This window comes from Mustela nigripes, chromosome X, assembly GCF_022355385.1.
Source record: "Mustela nigripes isolate SB6536 chromosome X, MUSNIG.SB6536, whole genome shotgun sequence".
NCBI classification, from domain to species: Eukaryota; Metazoa; Chordata; class Mammalia; order Carnivora; family Mustelidae; genus Mustela; species Mustela nigripes.
In genome coordinates, this window is record NC_081575.1 from 99,374,804 (window position 1) to 99,400,580 (window position 25,777).

The window sequence follows — 25,777 nt, forward strand, 5'->3', positions numbered from 1 at the left end:
TCTTTCTTTCTTTCTTTCTTATTTTAAGGATCTAAAAAACAATATTTAAAAGCTTTTCCTGATAAGTATCTGAGATCATTGTCTTGATCCCTTTGTTGTACTGGGTAAAGCACCACTTCTATCTTCAGTGCTACATAAAAATGGCTGGAGGAAAAAAAGAAGAGATCATGCTAGTCTTACTATGTTCTTTGAAGTTTGCTCCAGAATCACTAGGAGAATTCCAGAGACCAGAGGAATTGATTAAGGACAAGTGTCATTTTACATTATAAATTCAGAAGCTAGATCAAAAGTTATTTCAAGAATACTTCTGGAATGGATTATTACCCAAACACACTCATCAGTGCTTTTTTTTTTTTCCTTTTGTGCTGTGGCTTCAGAATTCTGTGCATTTACACCAATACCATGTGCATGCTTAGTGGTCACAAACTTGCCATCAGGGAGAATGAAGAAAATCTCCCAATCATAAAGAGAGTACATACTGGTTATTTCTATTTGTTCCAAGTATCTGGTGAGGTGCTAGAGGGTCAAAAATGAGTGAGACACAATCTCTACTTTGTAATATTTCAGAACCTACCCTAGCTGGAGTGGAACAAGCTTTGCCATATAAATTTTGTGACATAGTCTAATGTGTATTGATACAGATATGGATAAAGGTGGATATACACACTTGTGTGTGTGTGCGCGCGCACACACACACACAGATCAACAGGAACAATGACTTCTTGTGGGATGCTGTCCGAGGGTTTGTTGTGTGCCTACGGTGGCAGAACTTGCTGGCCCATTGGAGAAGCCTGGACCACTTGCTGGACCACTTGCCAAAAGGTTGCACAGAAGCCACAGCAGAAGCACGGGGGGCTGGAGACATTGCGATCTAAGGGGAACCCAGGTGAACCAGAAAGCAATGCTGGACTCCAACTCAACCAGTTAGTAGAATGACACTGTGTTCTGCTAGCTGATAAGTTCATTAATGGATAGAATAAAAGGGCTGTGGTCTCAGAACTTAAGGGACATAATGTCCAAATTATCCTTGCAACCATACAGGCTTGGAGAAGCCTCCCCTTTACCCCATATATCTGACAACATCCTATCTGCAACAGGCAAATGTAGAGAAGGCTAAACGAGATGAGTCTTCTCACCAATGAGAAATTGTGCCCTAAATAATAAGCTTAAACCAGAATGAGAATTTAGTTTTTCTCTAGGATATAACAGATGAGGGCTCATAAAGGGGACCAAATCAACTTATGATAAAATGAAGGAGTAACACTTTTTCAGCACTTCTTATACCAAAGGAATTAGCTGTGTCTCCAGCACATCCTACATAGTTATGGTATATATGTGTGTCTGCATGTCTGTGTGTACATATATATGTACACACACATACATGTATATATATATATATTTACAATAAACTATTTACCTCAGTTTCAATATAATATTTTCATCAAAATTAATTTTGAGTAAAATAGTTCTTGAGAATTTCATTTCACTTTGAATAAGTTTGTATTCTTTAAAAATAAACAATACTCATACTTTAAAACAAGTTGCCTATTAGAAAAGATAAAAATAGCAATATGTAACATCATGGCATTTTCCTAGGTACCAGGTATTAGGACCAAACCTGTATACATTTATAATCTCATTTATCATCAAAACAATCATATTCAGTAGGATCTCTAATTTTTCTGAGAAGAAGTGGAGGCTTAAGGAATTAAATAAATTGGTTTAATGGTGAAGTATTAAGACACGATAGAGCCAGGAGTTGAACTGAGGTCACACTCTAAAGTCTGAATAATTAATATTACATGGACTGCCTTACTGCATTTTTATCTACATCCCCTTCTGTAAAATGGGTAGACAAGCATGTGAAGCAGGTAGATAAGATATTCTTGTATGATACTCATACTGATGAGGCAGAAGAAGGTTCAGTTTTACTCTCAGGAGTGTGCTGGTTTTGTACTTGTCAGTATATTGCTTTGTAATGATTCTAAAAGTCTGGGAAACTGGGTAAATTTGATCTCCCTTGATTTCATCTCCTGCAATTAGACTGGAAAGTCTAATTAGAGAGCTGGAAGAATAGCTTCAATTCATTTCTATTGATATCTGGTACACATGTAGCTTCAGAGATTTCCTGAGGGAGTGGTCAGTGGCCCTGAGACATCTGTCAGAGGAAAATTTGAACAAGGGTACAGTGAAAAGAATCAGGGGGCACAAGCAGTCATGTTTGATTTGTAACTCCTATCAATCCTAGGGAGGGTGTCATTCAAGCATGTCAATATTTTCACATTAATTAATAGTAAAGACATATTACATTGCTGTGTGACTCAACCTGAAACATCAACATAATGACAATGAAGCTTATTTACTTCATTATTTCCCACTTGGTAACTAATTTATCTGGGAAACATGAATTGTCTCATTTCAAACCACTACGGCTTTCTAGAAACTGATGGCCAATCCTACCATTAATCACTGTAATGTATAAAAATTAAAACTTTTATCAGAAGGAAATGAAATCACCATCTTAAAAAGATACTTGCATCCACATGTTCACTGCAGCATTATTTACAATAACCAAGACATGGATACAACCTAAGTGTCCACTGACAGATGAACAGGTAAAGAAAATGTGATTGATATATGCATAATTCAGTTATAAAAGGAAGGAACTCTTGCCATTTGTTACAACATGGATGAACCCTTAAAGTATTATGCTGAGTGGAAAAAGTCAGACAGAGAAAGACCAATACCATATGATCTCACTTGCATGTGGAATGTGAAAAAAAAAAACAAAACTGAACTCATAGATTAAAAAAGAACAGATTGATGGGTGCCAGAGAAGGAGAGTTGGGGTGGGTAGATGAAATGGGTGAAGGTGATTCAATTTTAAAAATATAGATATAAAATGGAAAAGACCACATGGGCCTTAAAAATGCAAAAAGAAAAAAAAAAGAACACTCATCCTGAAAAAAATAAAAGTTGGGCTTAAAACAGAGATTGATTTTTTAAAATCTTAGATAAATATTCTAAGAACTCTAATTACAGATTCCTTTAAAGTATTATTATTCCAAAGGTATTTTTTAATTCTACACTTTGACCTGTTTTTAAGTAAACTCTGTTTTGACATTCTTCACATCTCAATATTCTCATGGTAAAATTGCTCCTGATTACCTGTAATTGTACTGTAGATTGAGATTTCTTTTATAATCAACATTTTCTACTAAAGATACTAGTATTGTGTCTTAAGAGTGAAATTAGACATAGATTAGGGGTTAAACTGGCTTCATCTCTTGATTCACTGAAACTCCTTTAACATGAAGTTCTCTTGTGGTGGTAGTGATGGTAATGGGGGTGGGGGTATCCATTATTGCCATTCGGCTTCCTTTAATTCTTTCTAACCAGTAACCATTTCTGGAAGCTTATAAGGTTTGTTTGTTTGTTTGTTTAAATGTGTACTAAATGGTTTTGTGCTATGAGTTGGCCAAGAAAACACTCAATGACAATTTAAAGAAAAGAGGACTCAGCATAACATCAACAAGTGTATTTAAAGGTCCCAAACTGTGCAGAGCTCTCTAGCCTATACTATAGTTTGTCAGGATATAGCTGCCCAGTCTTGGGAGCTGGAGAGACAAGAGGGATTCATATTCTTAATTTTTCTCACTGAGCTTGTTGCTATATATGAATTGTCTACATTCTGAACCTGGGTTGCTGTTGCTCCAAGAAATCAATTATTTGACATGATAATGGCATCAGGAATTATGGAAGACTTTCAGGGAAACTGGGTCTTATCACACGTTCATCAATTGTGGCTGCCTTCTCCTTGTCCACTTCATGAGACTCATGTCTTGATCTTAAACTCTCAGCTTCTAGGAATGGGCACTAAGGCTTCACCTGATACATTACTCCAATCAAATATCTGACTTCTTTGGGAAGTTCTTGGATGGACAAATTAAGTAGTTAATTTATTAATTTATTAAACATTCATGGCCCTGTTAAAACTGAAAGTTCATATAACTCTTTTGCTCAAATCCTCTAATGGCTTCTAATCTTATTTGAAGACCAAGCAGAACTTATTATTGAGCTTTCCAGGGCCACACATTATCTCCACTCCCACCCTGTTCTTTCTTTCAGGCCTCATTTCCTTTTATTCTTTCCCTTGTGTACTCTACTCTGGACCTAAAAACCTTCTCTGTTGTTCCTTGATCACAGAGCACATGCTCCTACTTCTAGGGTTTCATCTTTATCCTCCTTCTTAGACTTCTCTTCTTCCAAATATCTGCAGACTACTTCTTTCAGTTCCTTCAGTGGTTAATCAAATGTTACCTTCTCTATGAGGCTTTCCCTCTCCCTATCTAAAGTGTCAACTCTGCCCCAAACACTCAAGTCTCCTTTTCTAGCCTGTTTTAGACTTCAGTACTTCTCTGTATAGAATCTACCATATATCATCTCTATCACTAAATTGGAAGCCCCTTAAAGGAAATAATTTTGGCTTGCTTTATTCATTATCCTATCTGCAACACCTAAAATAATAACTGTCACATAGTAGGCAGTCAATAAACAAATTTGGAGTGAATGAATGAAGTCATGGAGCACAACACACAGAAATGAATGTGACATAAAACCTGCTTTTGGTGGGCTTCTAATGTAGCACATTTGAAAAGGAGGTTTATATATATAAAAAAAAAAAGGTATAACCATGTACCACGTTCTAAAATAGAGGTATGCAGAAGCATTACAGTTATATGGAAAGAAAAGATTCACCTAAGTCTACCTAGAGAGAAAAGTAAAAGCTTGGTGGAGGAGGTGAACCAGAGGCTGACCCCCGGCCTTGTGCTCTGTTTTCATCCCCTGCTGGGGTTCACTGGTCCCTCTATCTAGCCCTCCCCTGGTGAAGGTCAATTTCAGGAACGCCTCACGTGGCCCTAGCCTCTGGAGGACTGTAAGAAATAGACATGGCAAATTGGAAACTGACTTTGAAATCATTTGGGGTTTGGTTTGGGAGCTCAAGTTCACATAAGAAGTTTAGACAAACCGTAGACTCTGCCAGTTCTCTCTTTTCTTCACTGACTATCACATTTTTGCTTTCTTTCCCCAAAATACATTAGGTAAAATCAAAATTCTATTTGTGTTACCAACTTGCAAAAACACAGACTTACTCTGAGTAGCCGTGTCTTATTAGCTGTTTTCCTGTTTACAAGCTGTTGAAAGTGTCCTTAAGTTGTCTGGGAAAATATTCTTCTTTCACACAGTGTTTACTGCAAGAAAAGGTTAAGCCAACTTTGCCTCAAGGAGACAGAAGACAGAATAAAGTGAGATAAGATTCTAGGTGCTCTTTTTAACTTGATTCTGCTAGGTCTATAGAATGGTCTAATTCTATCCACCTTCATTGCCTGAGCTGCCTTCACTCTCTTCACAGGGGGAGAGCTGCACAAAGGATCGTGGGAGGTGCACAGGTCACACAACCTCTCCTGGGGTCATAAATCTTTCCTTTGTTCATCTTTCAGAGAGAGAGGCAGAACTGGTCTGAGCATAGTGAGAAAACAACTCTTAACCATTTTATGTTTCCCTTTTCCTCCCCGCCACGAACTTCTTCTGAGAGTTTAAAGGCTATGCTGCAAAACTCAAGAAGGCAGTTGAAAATGTCTGCAAGAGTCTTCATTGCAGGCTTGTAAATTCTAGGTTTATTCAAATAATTTGGGTTAAAGAAGAGAGACAGCTTTTTAATAAGGTCTGTGGAATCCTTTCTTTATAACTTTGCGCTCTATCACTGACTGGTCATGTGAATTTGGGTAAGGACAGAAGAAAAGATGGCTACCTTGCTGGTTGGGAGGATTAGAGAGTAGGGCTGCCTATTAAGATTCCTAGGAAAGTAAATCAGAATTACAGAAGGTGGAACTTCATTTTATATTCTTGTAATGTACCTTTTTTTTTTTTTTTTTTTTTTTGGACTCTTTAAAGGTTTCTTCTAAGATGCTAGTGTATCTACCATGAAATGGTGGGGACTAGGAAAAATATGTCCTGATGGCAGTCTTATTCAAAGTGGGCCTCTGCAATGTTGCATTCAATGTTCCTAACAGAAATAATCATAACCAAAAGATCTTACAAAATATCTGATTGAAGACACTGGTCAACAAAACTGATTATTTACCGGAAAAGTCACTTCTTTCTGACACGTTTTCCTTTTCCTTTTCAAAAACAATAGAAGCCTGGAGATCTATCTTACTTCTAGCAAATGTACTTATTACTTCCAAAGATTTACTAATTTAAAAAATGTATTGTAAATTATCTTTTAAAGATCATCATAGATATGACTTTCTGGAAGGCATGTTCCAAATCTACGTAAATTTCATTCATTTGGGGGTTTAACTCACGTACTAGATGCTATACATCTCCTTACATCCTTTTACCTCAGTTACTGCTGTTAATGGCTCCAGCTGTTCCTTGTTAAAGAACCCCCTATATGCAAAGGAGTAATGGAACTGGGGAATGTGTAGAAAGGGCCAGCCACTCTTGCCTCAAGGTGGGATTAACTCTGTGGTGCAATTCATGCTGCAGAGGTCTCCGTGGGATTGAACTGAAGTACATCTCCAGCTGAGACCACAGCCTTGCTTGGCTTTTCGCTCCTACACTATCTTGCTTCCATAACTTCTTTGCTCCTGAGATGCTCCCTCAATAAACAACATGCACCCAAATTCATGTCAGACGCCCTGCTTCTGGCAAATCCCACCCAGGACAATGTCACACAGTACACTGGTCTGTACCTTGCATTCATGTAGGGAGATAAGGAAGAATTCAAAGAAAAGTGTATGGACTTGGTGAACATAAAAAAATGGTATGTAAGAAAATGGGAGAGTAAAATAACTAAACCCATGTTTTTCAAAAGTTCAAGTACTTGCTAAAGATACAAACTGGTGTGTCTCATTCAGACTCAATGAATCAGAATCTCCAGGGGGGAGGGGGTCTAAGAAGCTGGAGGTTTAAGAAGTACCCCAGGTTATTCTTATCACCAGTAAATGTGGAAAACACTGAACTATAACAGATTAGAGTAGGGGTCGGCAACCTCTTCCCATAAAGGGCTTGATAGTAAATATTTTAGGCTCTGTGGACCATCCATTCTCTATTGCACTACTCAACTCTGCCAGTGTGGTGCAAAAACAGCCATAGACAGCATATGAGAAATGAGCATAGCTGTGTTCCAATGAAACTCTATTTGCAAAAATGAGTGGTAGGCCGGATGTAGCTCAACAGTTATTGTGCCGACCCTTAAGCTAGAACATAGGGGGCACAAAAGTAGTTTGTTGCTCTCCAATAATCTGGCTGCTGAAGTTTGGTGTTACTCTTTCTTTGGAAAATTGTTTACATAATGTTCATCAGGCAAAAGACTGTCCGTGAAGTGGAAAAACATTTCCATTTTTCTAACCTCATTCTCGATCTTTGAATGTCACTGGCCTTGCCATGAGGTAATTTATACACACATTTCAGAGGGGAGATAGTTTCTAGGGGCCAGGTCTGCTATTCTTTCGTGCTGATTCATAATATTGCCAGAGGCCATTCCATCAGGACCGATTTCAGCTAATGCAAGGAGAGATGCAGACCTATCTCACTTCTTTGTGTGTGTATGCTTGGGCTGCATCTCTGGCACTAAATATGGAAAACGAAACTTGTGAATTTCTGTAACATTTACTCTGGATAGGTATGAGGTTACTTGAGTCTTCCTTGTTTTGTCTTAACATTGTGTAATTAACTTTATGAAGACTTATTAATAGGCTGCCCTTTATTCATGAAGACTTTATATTCCTCCTTAAAAATCATACGCTGTTATTATCTCAATGAAAAATCTCAATGCTTGTCATGGATGTACTACAAAATAAACAATTTTACTTTCGAATCAGTTCTCTTTAATTAGGTTTTTGAATTGTATCACCACATGTTAGGACACACTGGGTAAAATTCTGTTCAATCCAGGTAATTCACATTCATCTTTAGGTGACCCTGAGAGCAGCATAAAACAAATGCTCAACTCTCCAGCCAGACCATTTACTGTGAGGCTCTGACTTTGGCTACTTGGAATACATTTAATTCACATAAAATATAATAGCAACAGCTTTCTCATTAAATTGACTTTAGCCTCTGAACTCTGGTCCCACATATGTTTATTCTAAAGATTGCTTCTTGTTGGCAGATTTGTTACCTGCTGCACTGCTCCTCAGAGTCATTTCAACACGGTTTGGAACTCCTTCAAATCTGTCTACAGGATATGTTATCAGGAAATCTCAGGTTTACCTTACATTTAGCACTTATGATATTTGAGAAATTTGGTGCTTAAGAATAAACTCAATTAAAATTACTATTGGGTAGAATAGGACTGATGGTTGTCTGGTGGGAAGCCAGTATTTATTACTGACATGATCACGTGTCTTCTGGAACCGAGGTGTGTGTGTGTGTGTGTGTGTGTGTGTGTGTGTGTATTCTTCGTGCTGGATCCACAAACTTTTTCTCCAAGCTACAACCTACTTTCTATGGCCCTGGGTTGAAATGGCAGAGGACTGCCTTTCCTTGAATCCATCTGTCCCCTGTACTGGATGCTGTGGTTCACTGCCCTGGTCTCTACTACAGGACTGAGGAATCTACTTCCCCAGAAGCTGAGAGAACTGGCTAATGATACCATATAGCTGGTTCCCTCTTTGAGCATTCCTCAGCTAAAGAAAGTTGCTTCTCCCAAAGTTATACCCCCCCAGTGGGCAGTCTGCTTCTGGCGAATTCTGGACATGTCTAGAACTCCTCATGGGTTAGCCTGATGCCTCACCCAGCCTCTCCATGTGCACAATTATGCTTCCCTCACTTCCTCATTGGTGAGTACAAGAATATGCCCCAATAAATCTTCTACCTAAAAATCTCCACCTGCCCTGAGAAGGGGAATGGTTTTCCCTGAGAAGGAGGGGATGAGACAAATAGCCTCCAAAGAAGCTCCTATTTGGACTAGATCAATTACCCTCAAAGTTTGTTATCCAGACCAAAAGCATCAGCATCATTGGGAACTTGTTAGAAATACAAATTCTCAGGCCCCATCACAGACCTACTCAATCAGAAACTCTAGGAGCTGAGCTCAGTCATCTGTGTTAACAAGTTTTCTGTGTGATTCAGTAGCAAGTTACATTTGAGAACCACTGGCCTAAGGCAATTCTCCAGAGAAGGGTGGTGGTGGTAATAGCTATGAGTTATAACGTAATACTTCCAGCACATGGAGAATGGGTGGTCTTGCAGCTTAAGAGCACCTAGGTGAAGTACCAACAGCAACCACTACCATTGACGATCAAGTTATTTTCTAACATAATAGCCAACAACAACAACAAAAATATATTCACATAAATCCTTTAGATCACAAAGCAGAATGGCTCAACATGTGTGTGAATCAAATTGTGGTACTTAAAATGATCTAATACCTGTTTGGGTGGACAGGTAGTCAATGTCTGGGAAGATAGTGAGATTGGAGATTATTGAAAAAATTTCCTATAATTTTTTAAGAAAAGAGAGGGCAAGACTAAGAATCAAATCAGAGCTCTAGACTCCTAATGAATGAAGAACAGTTCTGATCACAAGTGGCATGGCAAGAATCTGATTATCAGACAGAAGTACACTGTAAGAAGATAAGCAACAAAACAAGATTGATTTAATGGCAACTCTTCCATTTGCAGAGGCAGTGATTCTATTTCCCTTGACCTCAAACAGAAATAATCCCTGAATATGAAGCACTCTGAACCTAAAATGGGTCTCTAACTAGCTTTAGCAATTATGATTACAGAAAAAAATCAGAAAGCCCAGCAGATCATTACTATATTCTTCCAAACCAATATACTAAAATATCTAAAATGTGCTACAGCTCAGATTCAAAGCACACTCTAAGAAACATGCCTACATAAATGGATTATTCTATCTTTGTTACAGGATTTACAAACCACTTTGCTGTAATTTAGGTCCAAAGTGATAAGCTGTTACAGTATAATCACTTGCTGTTTGGGTCATATGAAGATGAGACTGAATTGGCTGTGATTTTTACTTCCCCAAACTTCCATCATCTCTTATAACCTGCCAAGCCTACCGAATAGAAGAGGGAGATAGGAGGTGAAGGAGCAATTTGTTAAAAGTGCGCAGCCCTGTCATTCTATTAGACAGCAAAAGAAAAGAAAATACACACCTACAAAAATGAAAACATTGCGAGAAGTTTAGTAACTGAGATGTAGATTCTGTTCTTAATGGAGTCCCTATCCCATATTAAGTTAAAAAAATAAGCCTGTTCACTAGATGATTAATCAGCAGTGGCAGACATATAGCTGTTGCTATCTGGCACTCTACTGCCTCAGCATATATTTACTAACTGGCTTGTAATTATTTTTTGGAACATTACCCAATACTCTTTAAGAGGAGGAGAGAATTCATTATCTGTGAAACAAAATATATAAGCCTTGTTGCTGGAATGCCACTACACCCAGCTCTAACATTTGAAATGGTAGAAGTGAAGTTAAAAGAAAAAAAAAAAAACTATCAATAATTTTTTTTTTCCAAAGCAAGAATTTCAACACTGGCTATTTTAAGCACTCTCTAGGTTACACATTACATAAGTTAGCCAATAATTCACAGGGCCACCACAAGCCATGGGATCTCTGTAGCTTTTATTTCTACTGATGTGCAGTGACCATAAATTGCTTTCCAAATCACATCTTAACTCTACTTCACACCAGCAGTCTACATGAGTGGTTCTCAAATTGAGCATGAGTTATAGTCACCTGGAGGGCTTGTTAAACCACAGCTTGCCAGACCACCTCCCCCCCCCCCAGAGGTTTTGATTAGGTAGGTCAGGAATGGGATGCAGGAATATGCATTTTTAAAAAGTACCCAGGTGATGGGGGCACCTGGGAGGGCCCAGCTGATTAAGTGTCCAACTCATGATTTCCGCTCAGGTCATGATCTCACGGTCATGTGATCCAGCCCTGTGTTGGGCTCCCCGCTCAGCAGGGAGTCTGCTTGAGATTTTTTTCTCTCCCTTTCCCTCAGCCCCTCGCCCTGCTCATGCTCATGCTCTCTCTCTCTCTCTCTCTCTCTCATAAATGAATAAACTCTTTTAAAAAAATGGTTAATCAGAGAGCGAGACAAACCATGAGAGACTATGGACTCTGGGAAACAAATAAGGGTTTGAGAAGGGGGGGTCGGGGAATGGGGTAGCCAGGTGATGTTTATTAAAGGAGGGCATATGTTGTGATGAATATGCAACTAATCTTATATGCAACTTATCTTATACGCAACATATGTGCAACTAATGAATCATTGAACACTATATCAAAAACTAATATAGTGGCTAACTGAAATAATAAAAAAATTAAAATAAGTGGCTCTCATATTTTAACATAACATGCCAGTGCAGAATCCACAAAGAATACTCTCTCTGTTGACTGGAAATGTCTTCTATCCATACAGACTAAATATCCATGAAATGTTTAAATTGACAAAGCTCACTTTTATATGGTCTCTCTCCATCAATTAGCTCCTAAAAACATTAATACATTTCACTCTGCATTTATGTAACAGAGTTACTGAAGCTGAGTGCACAATTTCCTATTTAGACCTGATAAATGCCTCCTCTATTAGACTTAACTCCTTTTTTTTTTGAGAAAACTTGTCACAAGGCAAATTTTATTTTTTGACTCTGTATTTTAATCTATTAAAATATTTTTCATCTTGATACTATTCTCCAACATATAAGGTTTCTTGTCCTATTTTAAAAGTATTTATTATTAATAAAATCCTAGAATTTGTATGGAACCACTAAAGACCCTGAATAGCCAAAACTATCTTGAAAGAATAAAAAGAGAACAGAAGTGGAGGAATCACAATCCCAGATTTCAAGATATGCTACAGAGCAGTAGTAATCAAAACAGTATGATAATGGAACAGACACAGACATCTAGATCAATAGAATAGAATAGACAGCCCAGAAATAAACCTATGATTATATGGTCATTTAATCTTTGACAAAGCAGGAAAGACTATCTAATGAGAAAAGGATAGACAGTCTCTTCAACAAATGGTGTTGGTAAAACTGGACTGCTCCATGTAAGAGAATGAAACTGGATCACTTTCTTATACCATACACAGAAATCAACCCCAAATCGATTAAGGATCTAAATGAGAGACCTGAAAGTATCGAAATACTAGAAGAGAGCACAGGCAGTAATCTCTCTGACATTGGCCATAGCAATATTTTTCTAGATCTGTCTCCTGAGGCAAGGGAAATAAAAGCAAAAATATGTCATTGGACTACATAAAATAAAAAGTTTCTGCATAGTGATACAAACAATCAACAAACTTAAATAGCATCCTATAGAATGGGAGAAGATATTTGCAAATGGTATATCTGATAAAGGGTCATCATCCAAAATGTGTAAAGAACTTACAGAACCAACACCCCCAAACACAAATAAACCAATTTAAAAATGGCCAGAAGACACGAACACATATTTCTCCAAAGAAGACATCCAAATGGCCAAAAGATACATGAAAAGATGCTTGACATCCCTCATCAGGGAAATGCAAATTAAAACCACAACAAGATACCACCTCACACCTGTCAGGATGGATAAAATCAAAATCACAAGCAACAACAAGTGTTGGAAAAGACATGGAGGAAAAGGAATGCTCATACATTGTTGGTAGGGATGTAAACTGTGGAAATCTCCATGGAGGGTCCTCAAAAAGTTAAAAATAGAATTGCCAGAGGATCCGGTAATTCCAGTGGATATTTACTCAATGAATTTACAGTGGGTATTTACTCAATGAATATGAAAACACTAATTTGAAAAGATAGATGCACCTCTATGTTTTCTGCAGCATTGTTTACAATAGCCAAATTATGGAAGTGACCTGAGTGCCCACTTATAGATGAATGGATAAAGAAGATATGGTATGTATATTATATATATATATATAATCATAAATATAGTTACATATATTATTATATATATAATGAATTATCACACAGCCATAAAAACTGAAATCTTGCTGTTTGCCACAATGTGGATGGACCTAGAAGGTTTTACACTAAGTGAAGTAATTCAGTCAGATAAAGACAAATACTGTATGATTTCACACACATATGGAATTTAAGAAAATACAAATGAACAAAGGAAAAAAAATATAAGCCAAAAAACTGACTCTAAAATATAGAGAACAAACTGATGGCTACTAAAGGGGAGGTGGGTGAGGAGATAGGTGAAATGAGTGAAGAGGATTAACAGTACACTTGTCATCATGAGCATTGAGAAATGTATAGAATTGTTGAATCATTACACTGTACACCTGAAACTAATAAAACACTGTATGTTAATTATACTAAAATTAAAAAATACAAAATAATTAATATGCTAACTTTATATCGCTTCATTCCTTGGAACCTTGTATTTTCTTTATATATTCTTTATTGAAATATATATGTATATTTCAAAATATATATACTTTTAAGTCATGTTCATTCACTCAAGTTAGTATTTTCTCATATTATCTTAGTTTTTGTATAATATATTGATAAAAATAGAAGAAATGATTACATAGTTGATTTGGCAAGTCTAGGTATTACATGCTATGGAAATGATTAAATAAAAGGAGACAAAAGAAATATATACTTTATATTTTACTTTACTTAAATCTCCCTCCCCTTAAAAAACTTAAAAGAAAATTTGGAATCATTTTTCTCCTAAAAAAAAATTAATAAAAATAGTGCTTAAAACTTCCATGTTTGGGCACCTACGTGTCTCAGTTGGTTAAGCCACTGCCTTCGGCTCAGGTCATGATCTCAGAGTCCTGGGATGGAGTCCCATACTGGGCTTACCCTGCTCTGCAAGGAGCCTGCTTCTCCCTCTCCCTCTGCCTGCCACTCCCCCTGCTTGTGCTCTCTCTTTCTGTAAAATAAATAAATAAAATCTTTAAAACAAAACAAAACAACAACAACAAAAACTTCCATGTTTACTAGAAATTCTAGACTGATCCCCCCAAATATTGATCATTCCCAGTCCCCCAAAACTTATTGCATTTTATGTTTTTTCCAAAAAGCAAAAATAATTATCTCAAAACTGATTCAATGCTAGCAATATATATAATACTTGATGAAATGAACTTCTATATTCCTCATTAATCAAAGACTGCATAGAATTAATAAAATGTCACAGTTCACTGAGCACTGCAGAAATCAGTAAACAGAATGATGACTTTATTTAGTGTTGAAGAATAGCAATCTTAAATAATTTAAGATCTAAACTTTTACCCTAGCAGGCAAAGAGAATAATTAAATAGAATCTCAGAAAATCATGGTATATCACTAAGCATAAAACATACCCATAATTTTGGCTAAAAATAATAAAAACCCCAAACCTTATCAATGTGTATTTGTTTCATAAGCATCATTTCATTTTGTCTTCAAAAGAGTCCTGAAATGTAGGCAAGAAAAATAATAATTTCAAATTCACAAATAAGGAAACTTGGACCTGATTAACTGAGCAAAAAAAGTCTAAAATGTTTCTAAGAAAACAATATTATTAAAAGATATACCTAAGGATGAAATTTTATATTTTATATGATTATATTTTATATGTTATATAATATATAACATATTTACATATGTATATATAACATACATAAAATATGTAACATATATAATATAAATAATAGGTATATATATGTATATATATATAGTAATGGATAGGCAGACTCAAAATTGTAAAGATGATGATTCTTCAAATTCTTTTTTATTCCTTTTTTTAGAGAGGAGGTATTGGGGCAGAGGGAGAGAGAGAACCTTAAGCAGGCTCCACACCCAGCCAAGCCTGACACCGGGCTTGATCTCACAACCTTGAGATCACCACCTGAGCCAAAATCAAGACTCAGATGCTTAATCAACGGAGCCACCAAGGAACCCCATTTTCAAAATTATTCTATAAAATGGATTCAATTTAAAAATTTTTTGAAATTTTCAAGAAATTGATAAATGGTCTTAAAACTCGTATTTAATGACAAAGGTCAAGAAATTAAGAATACAAGAAAAGGGCAACAATATCTACCAGATATCAAGATTTACTATAAATGTTTTGAGCCTAGTGGTGGGTATTAAGGAGGGCATGTATTGCATGGAGCACTGGGTGTGGTGCATAAACAATGAATCTTGGAACACTGAAAAAAATTAAATTAAAAAAAAACTTTTTACAGGAAACTGTGGTAGTTAAGGTAGTAAGGTACACACATAAGAACAGATAAATGGACCAATAATATAAAATAGAAAAACCAGGATTGGATCCACAACTATATGGAAACTTATTAAGGGATAAAGGTGTCACAAAAAATAAGTAAAGAACACGAAAACTACTCAACAAAAAGCTCTGGGACAATTAACTATCTACATAAAAAATACAGAAGTATATTCCTAACTTCATACTAAATATAAAAATAAATCTAACATCGAAAAGGCTCAGAGTGAAAGAAAAAGCTTTTTAAGTTTTAAAATGTATATGAGTATATTTATGATTCTAAGAAATGAAAGTGTTTCTTAAAGAAAAAAACATAAAAATATAAATTTGATTATATTAACATTAATGATAGCAAAAGCCATCAGAATCTAAGTGAAAAAAAAATCCAAGGGGGAATAATAATATATGCAACTCATATAACCAACAAAGGTTTGTCCAGGATATTAAAGCAAAGGCGCTCATTATTATTCCTTACCAATCTTATCATTCTTTACTCCTGTATCTTCTAAGATTGGTACTTCTAATAATGATGTACAAACTCATAATATATTTATTAAAATTGTATCATTCAATATTTGAAGGGTAGAATACTTTGCTCATTGAGTTGTAATAATGTTAAATTGCAATTATAGTTATAAGAAGATTTGGAGCAAAGCATTAGTTTTAGACAATGCAATATATGCTACAACAGTATTTAATATGTTTGAATAAAACTTCTGACATCTAATCTCTCTTACAGTACGCTGAGGAAAAGTAAGTCTGACTTAGGTCAACCTGGTTGAAATTTGTATTCTTCTAAAGTAGGTTTTCTATTTATATCTTAAACATGTTAGTAAATTTTTCCAGTAGATAACATCAATATCTTATCCTTCAAGCACTAATTAATATATAATACATTTTATTAAAATGTAAAAAGAGGGGCATCTGGTGGCTGAGTCAGTTAGGTGTTGGACACGACACTTGATCTCAGATCAGGTCATGATCTTAGGGCCATGAGGTGGAGTCCCCCATTGGGCTATGCTTTGGGTGTGGAGCCTGCTTAAGATTCCTTCTCTCCCTGTCCCTCTGCCCCTCCACCCCACACTTGCTGGCCCCTAGGCATACGTATGTGCACACTCTCTCTCTAAAAAATAAAAAATAAAAAGAAAGAAAGAAAAGAAACTAAGAAGAAATGTTTAAGGTAACTAAAATTAAAATTAAAAAGACAAAACTTGATATCATAAAAACTAGTAAGATTTTTTAAAGTCTGGTATTTAGAATTATTTCTGGAGATATTTTTTATTACAAAAATATTCATGACTCCTTCAAGATTTAGGCTTCTAGGTTCAATATTTGAAATATCTCAGAAGAAAGTATAGTAAATTTTGTTTCATGTTTCTGAAGTGAAAAATCCTTTATCCATAAGCAAATATATGAATTACATATTTCATATCTCACTTAAACTAAAGTAAATAAAAATTTAATATTAAAATATATCTTCCATATGCAAGACTGTGCAAAACATCACCAATCATTACATATTTTTCAGTAGGTCTTATGTAAATCAATATCCCATTTTGGGATCTAACTTTCAAAAAGTGGAGAAAAAAGTAATTAAAATTTCTAATACAGGGGTGCTGGGTGGCTCAGTCAGTTAAGCATCTGTCTTTAACTCAGGTCATGATCTCAAGGTCCTGAGATTGAGTCCCACATCAGGCTCTCTGCTCAGTGGGGAGTTAGCTTCCCCCTCTCACTTTCCATCTTTATTCTCTCTCTTTCTCAAATAAATAACATCTTTAAAAATGTGTTTAATGCAGTGTACATATGAAAAATCCAGGAGAAAGATTACAAATTACACTTTTAATTTATACACTATATTTTCTTTTCTTTCTTTTTTTTTTTAAAGATTTCATTTATTTATTTGACAGAGAGACAGAGATCACAAGTAGACAGAGAGGCAGACAGAGAGAGAGAGGGAGGCAGGCTCTCTGCCAAGCAGAGCACCCGATGTGGGGCGCGATCCCAGGACCCTGAGATCATGACCTGAGCCAAAGGCAGCGGCTTAACCCACTGAGCCACCCAGGTGCCCCTACACTATATTTTCAACATATTCTAATAATCTGGAAATGGTGTCATGTCTTATTGACCTCTTTTGTATTCATTTAAAGTAGGAAGATGTTAAGGTTTTCCCCCTTCTTCCTTCTTTTTATGTTGGAAATTAATTCATTACATGTGGTCATTTTTAATTCATGTCGTAGCTTACAGCCTGAATAATCTAAGTATTTAGTTTATCAATGCCGTATTAGCATGACTCTTGCTGTTTATTCATGTGCTCTGTAAATAAAGTTTATGACTGTTTTCTCTTTTGTTGTAACAAACCACCAGAACAGCATAAGCATTTCAAACCTAGGTAACTTTTGATTTCATTCCTTTTAAGGACTATTTCTAGTAGGATAATTTCTCCTCCTACTGATTGAAAAGTCAGAAGTTCCCATGATTCTATGCTCATAGGAAATGGATGTTCATACAGTCATTTTCAGTTATAAGTGTGGCCTCTCTGTACAGTCTGACATCACAGTCATAAATCATTCAATCTTCAGTCAAAGCTAAGAGCTCTCCTCCTGTCCTTCTGGAGATTACTTATAGTGGGTGACCTATGTGACCAGCTTTTCTGCCTTTCTGATCATATCCACACCCCAAGACAAAGAGACAGGGAGGAATAAAGAGACATTAAGGGCAGAACTATTCTTATTTGGCTACTGACTGGCAAATATATAAAGATGAATCTTTGACTTCAGGGTATGTCTGTACATTTGTCATTGGTCCCTAGCTTGCACTAAGCTTTTGAGATGGTGAGAAGTCTTCTCTTTGGTTGGTCGCCTTCCCTTAGACAAAGCATTTCTTTCATTGGTCAGTTTTCCCTCAGACCAACTCATCTCTTCCTGAGCAGGGCTTAAAACCTCTCTAAATATGCTTTCTCTTCCATGTGGACCAAATCTGCCTAATGGAAAATGCTAATGCCTTCTTACCCACCCCACCCTCCTGCCCCACAGAGGTTATCATTTTCTACTTCTCTGATCTCTCTCCCCCACCTCCACCAGCATACATGCTTTAACTTTCACAGATATGAATGAGGCATAAGTACCCAACTTAAGAAAACTCACATTAACCTCTTTGAGTAGTGTCAATAAAGCTTCCACTTTTTAGAATTGTGGTGAAGAAGGCAGCCTACACACTCCACCAGAGAGTGATGAGACATCCCAGTAGCTCTCTAAAGAAATCTTAATCCCAACAAAAAAAGAAACCTTACCAAGATATGGAAGAAACCCAAGTGTCCATCCATAAATGAATGGATAAAGAAGACACACACACACACACACACACAGAGAGAGAGAGAGAGAGAGGAATATTACCCAGCCATAAAAAAGAATGAAATCTTGCCATTTGCTGCAATATGGATGAATATAGAGGGTATAATGCTGAGTAAAAAAGAAGTCATTCCGAAAAAGACAAATCCCATATGACTTCATTCATAAGAAACAAAGCAAATAAACAAAGAAAAAGGAGACAAACAATAACAAAAAACCCCAGACTCTTAAAAATAGAGAACAAATTGATGGTTGCCAGAGGGGTGGTGGGTAGGATGATGGGTGAAGGGGATTAATAGTACAATTATCATGATGAGCACTGAGTAATGTATAGAATTGTTTAATCACTATATTGTACACCTGAAACTAATATACCACTGTATATTAATTATACTGGAATTTTAAAAAATAAATAAAAATTAAAAAAAAATCTTGCCAGCCCCTCTCTGTCTCTCTATTCTAGGTTTTAAAAAAAAATATTCTGAAAGTGGGTGAAGGTTTCAAGAGTCATGCAAAGTTTTTTGATTTACCACTTTGAACACTTCTCTTGGGTATTCTGCTTCACACTCAACATTTCTCCTGGGTATTCTGTCTCACACTCAACTGGTAATTTACAATTACCATATATTGCACTTCAGCCAAAACTTCAATTTTCACATCCTATTAAATAATACTAATAATAGCAACAACAGTAAACAACAATACCAACATTTCTTGAAATGTTACTTGTTCCTGTCATGGTTCTTCCATCTTTTTTTACATTAGCTTATTTTATCCTTTCAGCAATCCTATGAATTAAAGACGAATGTTACCAAAATTTTCAAGATGGATGAATTGAACTTCAGCAAGGTGTTCAGACACAATGTCAGTTTTTGAAACCAAGTAGTCTGGCTCAGAGCCCATCTTGTTCACCACCCTGATAATCTGTTTCTAGATGAACTGATGAATGGTTAAGTGGAAGATATATAAAAATGACTTATTCTAACAAAGGATTTAATATTTTGGTAGAATAATTTTATCATATGAAATTACAGATTCCCTTTCTTTTATTTTTTTCATAATCAATATTCCTGAACGTTTTTTGCTTCAACATACTCAACAGAGTTTTGATTATATCAAAATGTCATACTCTTTAATTTTTATTTTTTATAAACATATAGAGATAAACTTACATGCAGGCAAATCGTGCAACTTTCCAATTTGCTAAAAGTTCAGCTGTTTTTTAGACTAAAGTACAATGTCTTCTGATATGAATCTAAGAACTAATTTTCTTTGATATTTTTAAGTGAACACTTTTCAAATTGTAATTTTATGTAGTCAGACAATAATTGCAGATGGCTTAATCCCTTGGAACTCCTGATATGTCACAAAAAGAAAAACTGTCAACATATTCTTCCTTTACAAATATACTATAAAGAATACACTATATTCACATACTATATGAATAGTATATTAAATATACTATTGAGAATTTGTCATTTCTTTTTCAATATAAACTTCTGCAAAGCTGTAATACTATTACACTGATGAGACTGAAAAAATAAATACAATTTTAGTAAAATACCTGTGAAAAACTTATTCAATGAAATAATGGTTAACAATTTTAAAGAGTATTCAAAGAGTGCAATACTCCATGACACTCATTTTTTCACATCAATTGATCACATAATGAGACAGGGAATAAGACCACAAGAGATAAATAATATCAAGAAAATACATTTAGCATTCACAAAAAATAGTGAAGCAAGGAGATTTTAATGTGAGAAGCTTTTGGAATGAGAAGTAAATGTATAATTTGAACCCCCTTTGTGTAAAGAAATGTCCTCTGATATAAAATACACACTCAGCGTGTCACACACACATACAAATATACAAAATGTTCTATACTTTCTGAATTAGTGTTAAACCAAGATTTTATGTTTTACATGATATGATACTGTGATTTCTAATAGACCCTAATGACATCAAACTACAAATTGTGTCATGTGGATTTTACCAAATAATAAAAAAGCAAACCCAACTTTTGTAGCAACATGGACGGGACTCGAAGAGATTATGCTGAGTGAAATAAGTCAAGCAGAGAGAGTTAATTATCATACGGTTTCACTTATTTGTGGAGCATAACAAATAGCATGGAGGACAAGGGGAGATGGAGAGGAGAAAGGAGTTGGGGGAAATTGGAAGGGGAGATGAACCATGAGAGACTATGGACTCTGAAAAACAATCTGAGGGTTTTGAAGGGGCGGGGGGTGGGAGGTCAGGGTACCAGGGGGTGGGTATTATAGAGGGCACGGATGGCATGGAGCACTGGGTGTGGTGCAAAAATAATGAATACTGTTATGCTGAAAATAAAAAATAAATTAAAAAAAGAAACAAAATGAAAAAAAAAACAAACAAACCAATCTTTGGCATCGAAGTTACTAAATTTGGGGGGCCTTATTTCATTCATTTCCTTTTTCATTCCATTTGGGAGTTTCTTAGAGATAATCTCATCCATGCCTTTCCTTTCAAAGAAGAGAAAACAGTTTACCAGCTGGTCAACTGGATAACACAGAGTGAAATGTAGGGACAAGAAGCTTGTTTCTTGATTCTTCCATCTTGAACACTCTTTACCTCACCCACAGCCCCCAGTAGAAAGAAACAATGCAGCAAGTTGTGCCACCATCTTTCTATTTTAAAAAATCCACCTTAAAAAGAACAAGGCTGTCAGTATTCTGCTTTCATAAGGAGTGAAGTCATCCTTTCCTTTTGGGCCAGTCTAGATGTGGCCAATCACAAGGAATCTGTTGAAAGCTATTTTAAAAATCACTAACATTTAGTCAACTTGAAAAGGTCAGACCAATCAAAACATGAGAAAAATGTCTTGATTAGGGAGTTAGTCACTTTTTACAGGGAACAGAAAGTTAAGACCTAATTTGCTGTGACAAGATTTATAAAGTAGAATTTCTGGATTGGGTTTCTAAAGAATACAGTCTTTGGAATAAAACTTTGAAAAAATTTCTACAAAGAACTTCAGCAATCATTTTAATAATGTTTTTGAAGTCCAATAACTATCTCCCTGTGTGATTGTAAAAGCAAGGTCATTTGATAAATGACTGTTTTACAAGGAAGAAAAATATTTGAAAACAAAATCACTGTATAATAGAATCCAGCATACTAGAAGATATTTATAGCCATATATGTTATATTCACATGAGTTATGTAATAGTAATTACCATTAAGGCAACTATTTAAAGGCTGACAAAAGCCAAAGCTGAGAATAACAAAGCAAAACAAAAGGACATGAAACTAAACCAATTCAGAAATCATTAAATCAAAATCAAATTATGGCATGCAACTGGAAACCCTGGTTGTCTTTGGGAAGAGCTGGGTAGCTGGGGTTGAGACATCAACTTTTTATTATGCATGTCCTTCCATAACTTTTGAGTTACATTCCATCAAAGGACTCACCTATTCAAAAAGATGAATTATGAAAACTAAAAAACAAATTATATCCTTAATAATAAATTTGGCTATTTTTACAGGTTCTACATGTACCTATAATATTTGCTTTAACTCTATATTAAAAAATTAAAGCTGTTGGCCTATTTCTTTTCTTTTCTTTTTTTTTTTTTTTTCTTTCCCTCTAAGATTTTTATTTATTCATTTGACAGAGAGAGATCACAAGCAGGCAGAGAGGCAGGCAGAGAGAGAGGAGGAAGCAGGCTCCCCACCGAGCAGAGAGCCCGATATGGGCCTCGATCCCAGGACCCTGAGATCATGACCTGAGCCGAAGGCAGCGGCCCAACCCACTGAGCCACCCAGGCGCCCTGTTGGCCTATTTCTTAAAGTAATTTCAGTTACCAAGTTAGAAATGTTCATTGTATACAGGACTGCTGTCTACATGGAGAAAGTAGTAAAAATTAAAAAAAGAAGTTTAGAGTTAGACTACTCGTAAATTCTTTTCCTTCCTTCCTTCCTTTCCTCTCCTCCTTTTCTCCTTCCTCCTTCCTTCTTTCTTTCCTTTCTCCCCCTTCTCCCATCCTTCCTCCCCCTTTTTTCCTTCCTCACCTCCTTCTTCCCTTCCTTCCTCCCTCCCCCCCTTTCTCCCTTCCTTCCTCATTTTCCTTCCTTCCTTCTCCCCTTTTTTTCCTGGATCCATCCAACAATCTCTTACCGCATGCCAGTATGCTGAGCCCTGTGCTCTACTGGGAACAGACACTTAACAAATAACTCCAGAGTTACATGGTAACTGTTGTCGCAATAATAAGGAACAAGGTACTAAGAGAGTGAATACACAGGATTTGGGGAGAATCTGGGAGAATCAGGGAAAATTCCTAGAGGATATGACATTTAAGCATGGACCTGAATAATGAGTCAAATTGGCCAAATGAAGTCATGGGAAAGGGACATTCCAGGAATAGGAAACAAGTATGAAGGCTCTAGCTGGGAGCAATCTGATGCATGGTGGGGTGTGCATGGAGATTTGTGAGGAGGGAAAAAACAGTAGCCAAACAAGAGACTGGGGAGAGGAAGGTTATGGCAGACCTTATGCTCTTTGTTAAGAATTTGAAACTTTATGGGGTGCCTGGGTGGCTCAGTTGGTTAAGCATCTGACTCTTGATTTTAACTCAGGTCATGATCTCAAGGGTGGTGGGATTGAGCCTAGCATGGGATCCCTGCCCAGTGGGGAGTCTGCTCAAGATTCTCTCTGTGCCCCTCCCCGTCCTCCCTCAAATAAATAAATAAATACATAAATATTTAAATAAATGAATTTAGAATTTTGTCCCATGTTCAATGGGAAGTTGTGGAAGGGACTTAAGAAGAATGACGCCTTGATCCATTTTACATTTTACAAGGTCATTGTGGTTGCTTCGGGCCAAATTTGAAGGGGTCAAGTGTACGTGTGGAAAGACAATTAAAGAGCAACTGGAATACTCCTAATGAGATGCTGACGGGCTGATGTGCTCATGCTGGCTGTGAAGGAGAGGAGTGAGCAAGTTTGTGATATATTGAAAAGATGTCATCAAGAGAACCTGGTGATTCATGAGATGTGAGGAGTCAGATATGCATCCTATTCCACTGGCTCCAGAACTGATCACTGCAGGGGGGTAGTTTCAAAATTCTTTTATTTTGAAAACAAACAAACAAACAAACAAACAAATAAATACTTTGATTTGCATTTCTTACTTTGTAATTTTCTGGAGTATGTATGGAACATTTTAAAATTTGTTCCAGATATTTACAGACACTAATTTCATTTTATCACAGTTATTTCAGTTTTAGGTAATATACAATAGACAGACACACACACACACACACACACACACACACACACACACATTTTGCCCAGAGATGGCAATATGTAATTTAAAAACAGCAGACAGGTCTTGTGTTAGCTCAGGGCCATTTAGAAAAAATTAAATATTACTATGCAGATATACAAACCTTGCTGTTAATTTTCTCTTTTAATTATTTGCATAGTTTTATGTAAGACACTATATGAACTAAACAAAATTTAAACTTTCAGATTAAGTTTGTTTTTAAAAGAGAAACAACCACATGTGCCCAGAAATATCTGGGAGGCGTACGCAGAACTGCTTACTCTTTAATTTTTAGAAAGAATTGACACTTTACCATGGTGACCTGTTAGGGTTTGACCAAGGAGAGATTATCTCCATAAAGGCTTTTCTTTTGGCAGCACAGTGATGAGTGGAAAGAGGTGGGCAGTTAAATATTTAGATTTATTATTTAGATGTCATATTAAAGACACCTATAACAAAATTCGAGACAGCAAAGGCTTTGAAATATGACATCATTCATACTTCTCTGTAAGTCTTTGGAAATCATTGCTATTTACGTCTCTACAGTTGAGGCATCCATAGTGTGAAATAATTTAAATCATTTTTATGTCTTTGAGGTCATTTGTTCTTAATCATTCATATAAGAAAAAAATTATAGCTAGACATAACAGCAGATATCCTTGTGGGTATTATGACTCTCTTCTCCCTACCAACTAAATAATGCTACTGCTATTATTCTGCCTACAAGAAAAATTCAGAATCAGAGCATTGGAAATAAAAAAAAACATTAGGTAAAATGTTCCACAAGAGCTTTCCTACTGTTCCTTTCTCAAATCAAGCCCATGCTGACCAATTGGGGCAAGCATCAATTTTGGAAAAAGTAACAGAGTTGTCATCTGAAGTCTTAGGTCCAGGCTCTTTTCCCTACTATATATATGATCTTGGACAAATCATAACCTTTCTTGTTATGCATTTGCACTGAAAAAATTGGGTTTATTCCACCTTTTTGACCTATCTTACTGATTTGTTATGGATGGTGAACACCTTTTAAATCACATGTTCTAGAGGTATTGTTTTAAACAGAAGATACCACCATAGGCAGCTATTACATGTGAAATATGGATTTGGGATTGGGAGTCCTGAGATCTATCAAATATCGGCCACCTTTGAGTTGTGTGACCTTCATTATAGTACTTCAAGTCCCTTCATGTGTAAATCTTGAGGGGATCTCAGAGATTTTTCTAAGGCAGTGGTTTCTTAACCTTAGTGATGGGAGCTTTTTCAGCCTGCAGTAGTAGATGTATGTGGCAATATCTGCAGGCATTTTTGGTTATAGCAACTGGAGGAATGCTACTGGCATCTATGGGTGGAGGTCATGAATGCTCCCAAGAATCCTTGAGTACACACCCCCCCACCTCCAGGACAAAGAATTGTTTTGCCCAAAATGTCAATAGTGCTGAGGTTGAGAAACCTTGTTCTGAGGTCTGTGCTTGCTTTAAATTTTTATTCATAGGGAAAGGCATTTAATAAATTACCCACTTCACTAATAAGTATTTAAATTTACCAAAAGAAATGTTATTTACTTCTACTATGAAAAGAAGCATTGCTGTCTATAGTGAGGTTATCCACTAACATGTAAAGAGTGGTTATTATTTAGCACTAAGACAAGCAAGAGTTTAAACATCTTTGCCACCATCACCAACCACAATCCCGCATGCTATATGTCTTTGGGTGCCCCATATCCTTAAGATATATAGTTGGAGGCCAAAGAACAATTATAGTTGAAAGAGCAAGTATTTCAGTCAGTTGTTAGTGTAGCAATGAAAAACATGAGTCTTAGCATCAGATTGCTTGGGTTCAAGTC

At 36.2% G+C, this 25,777-nt stretch overlaps 1 protein-coding gene across 1 annotated transcript in view; it reads right to left on the reverse strand.

Annotated features, from left to right (window-relative positions):
- Positions 1 to 993: 993 nt before the first annotated feature.
- The window catches only part of LOC132007192 (interleukin-1 receptor accessory protein-like 1), a 494,275-nt gene continuing 469,491 nt past the window's right edge, over positions 994 to 25,777 (reverse strand). The window contains exon 7 of the mRNA XM_059385285.1: positions 994 to 1,088. Within this exon, the coding sequence (XP_059241268.1) occupies positions 994 to 1,088 (95 nt within the window). The remainder of the gene's footprint in view (positions 1,089 to 25,777) is intronic.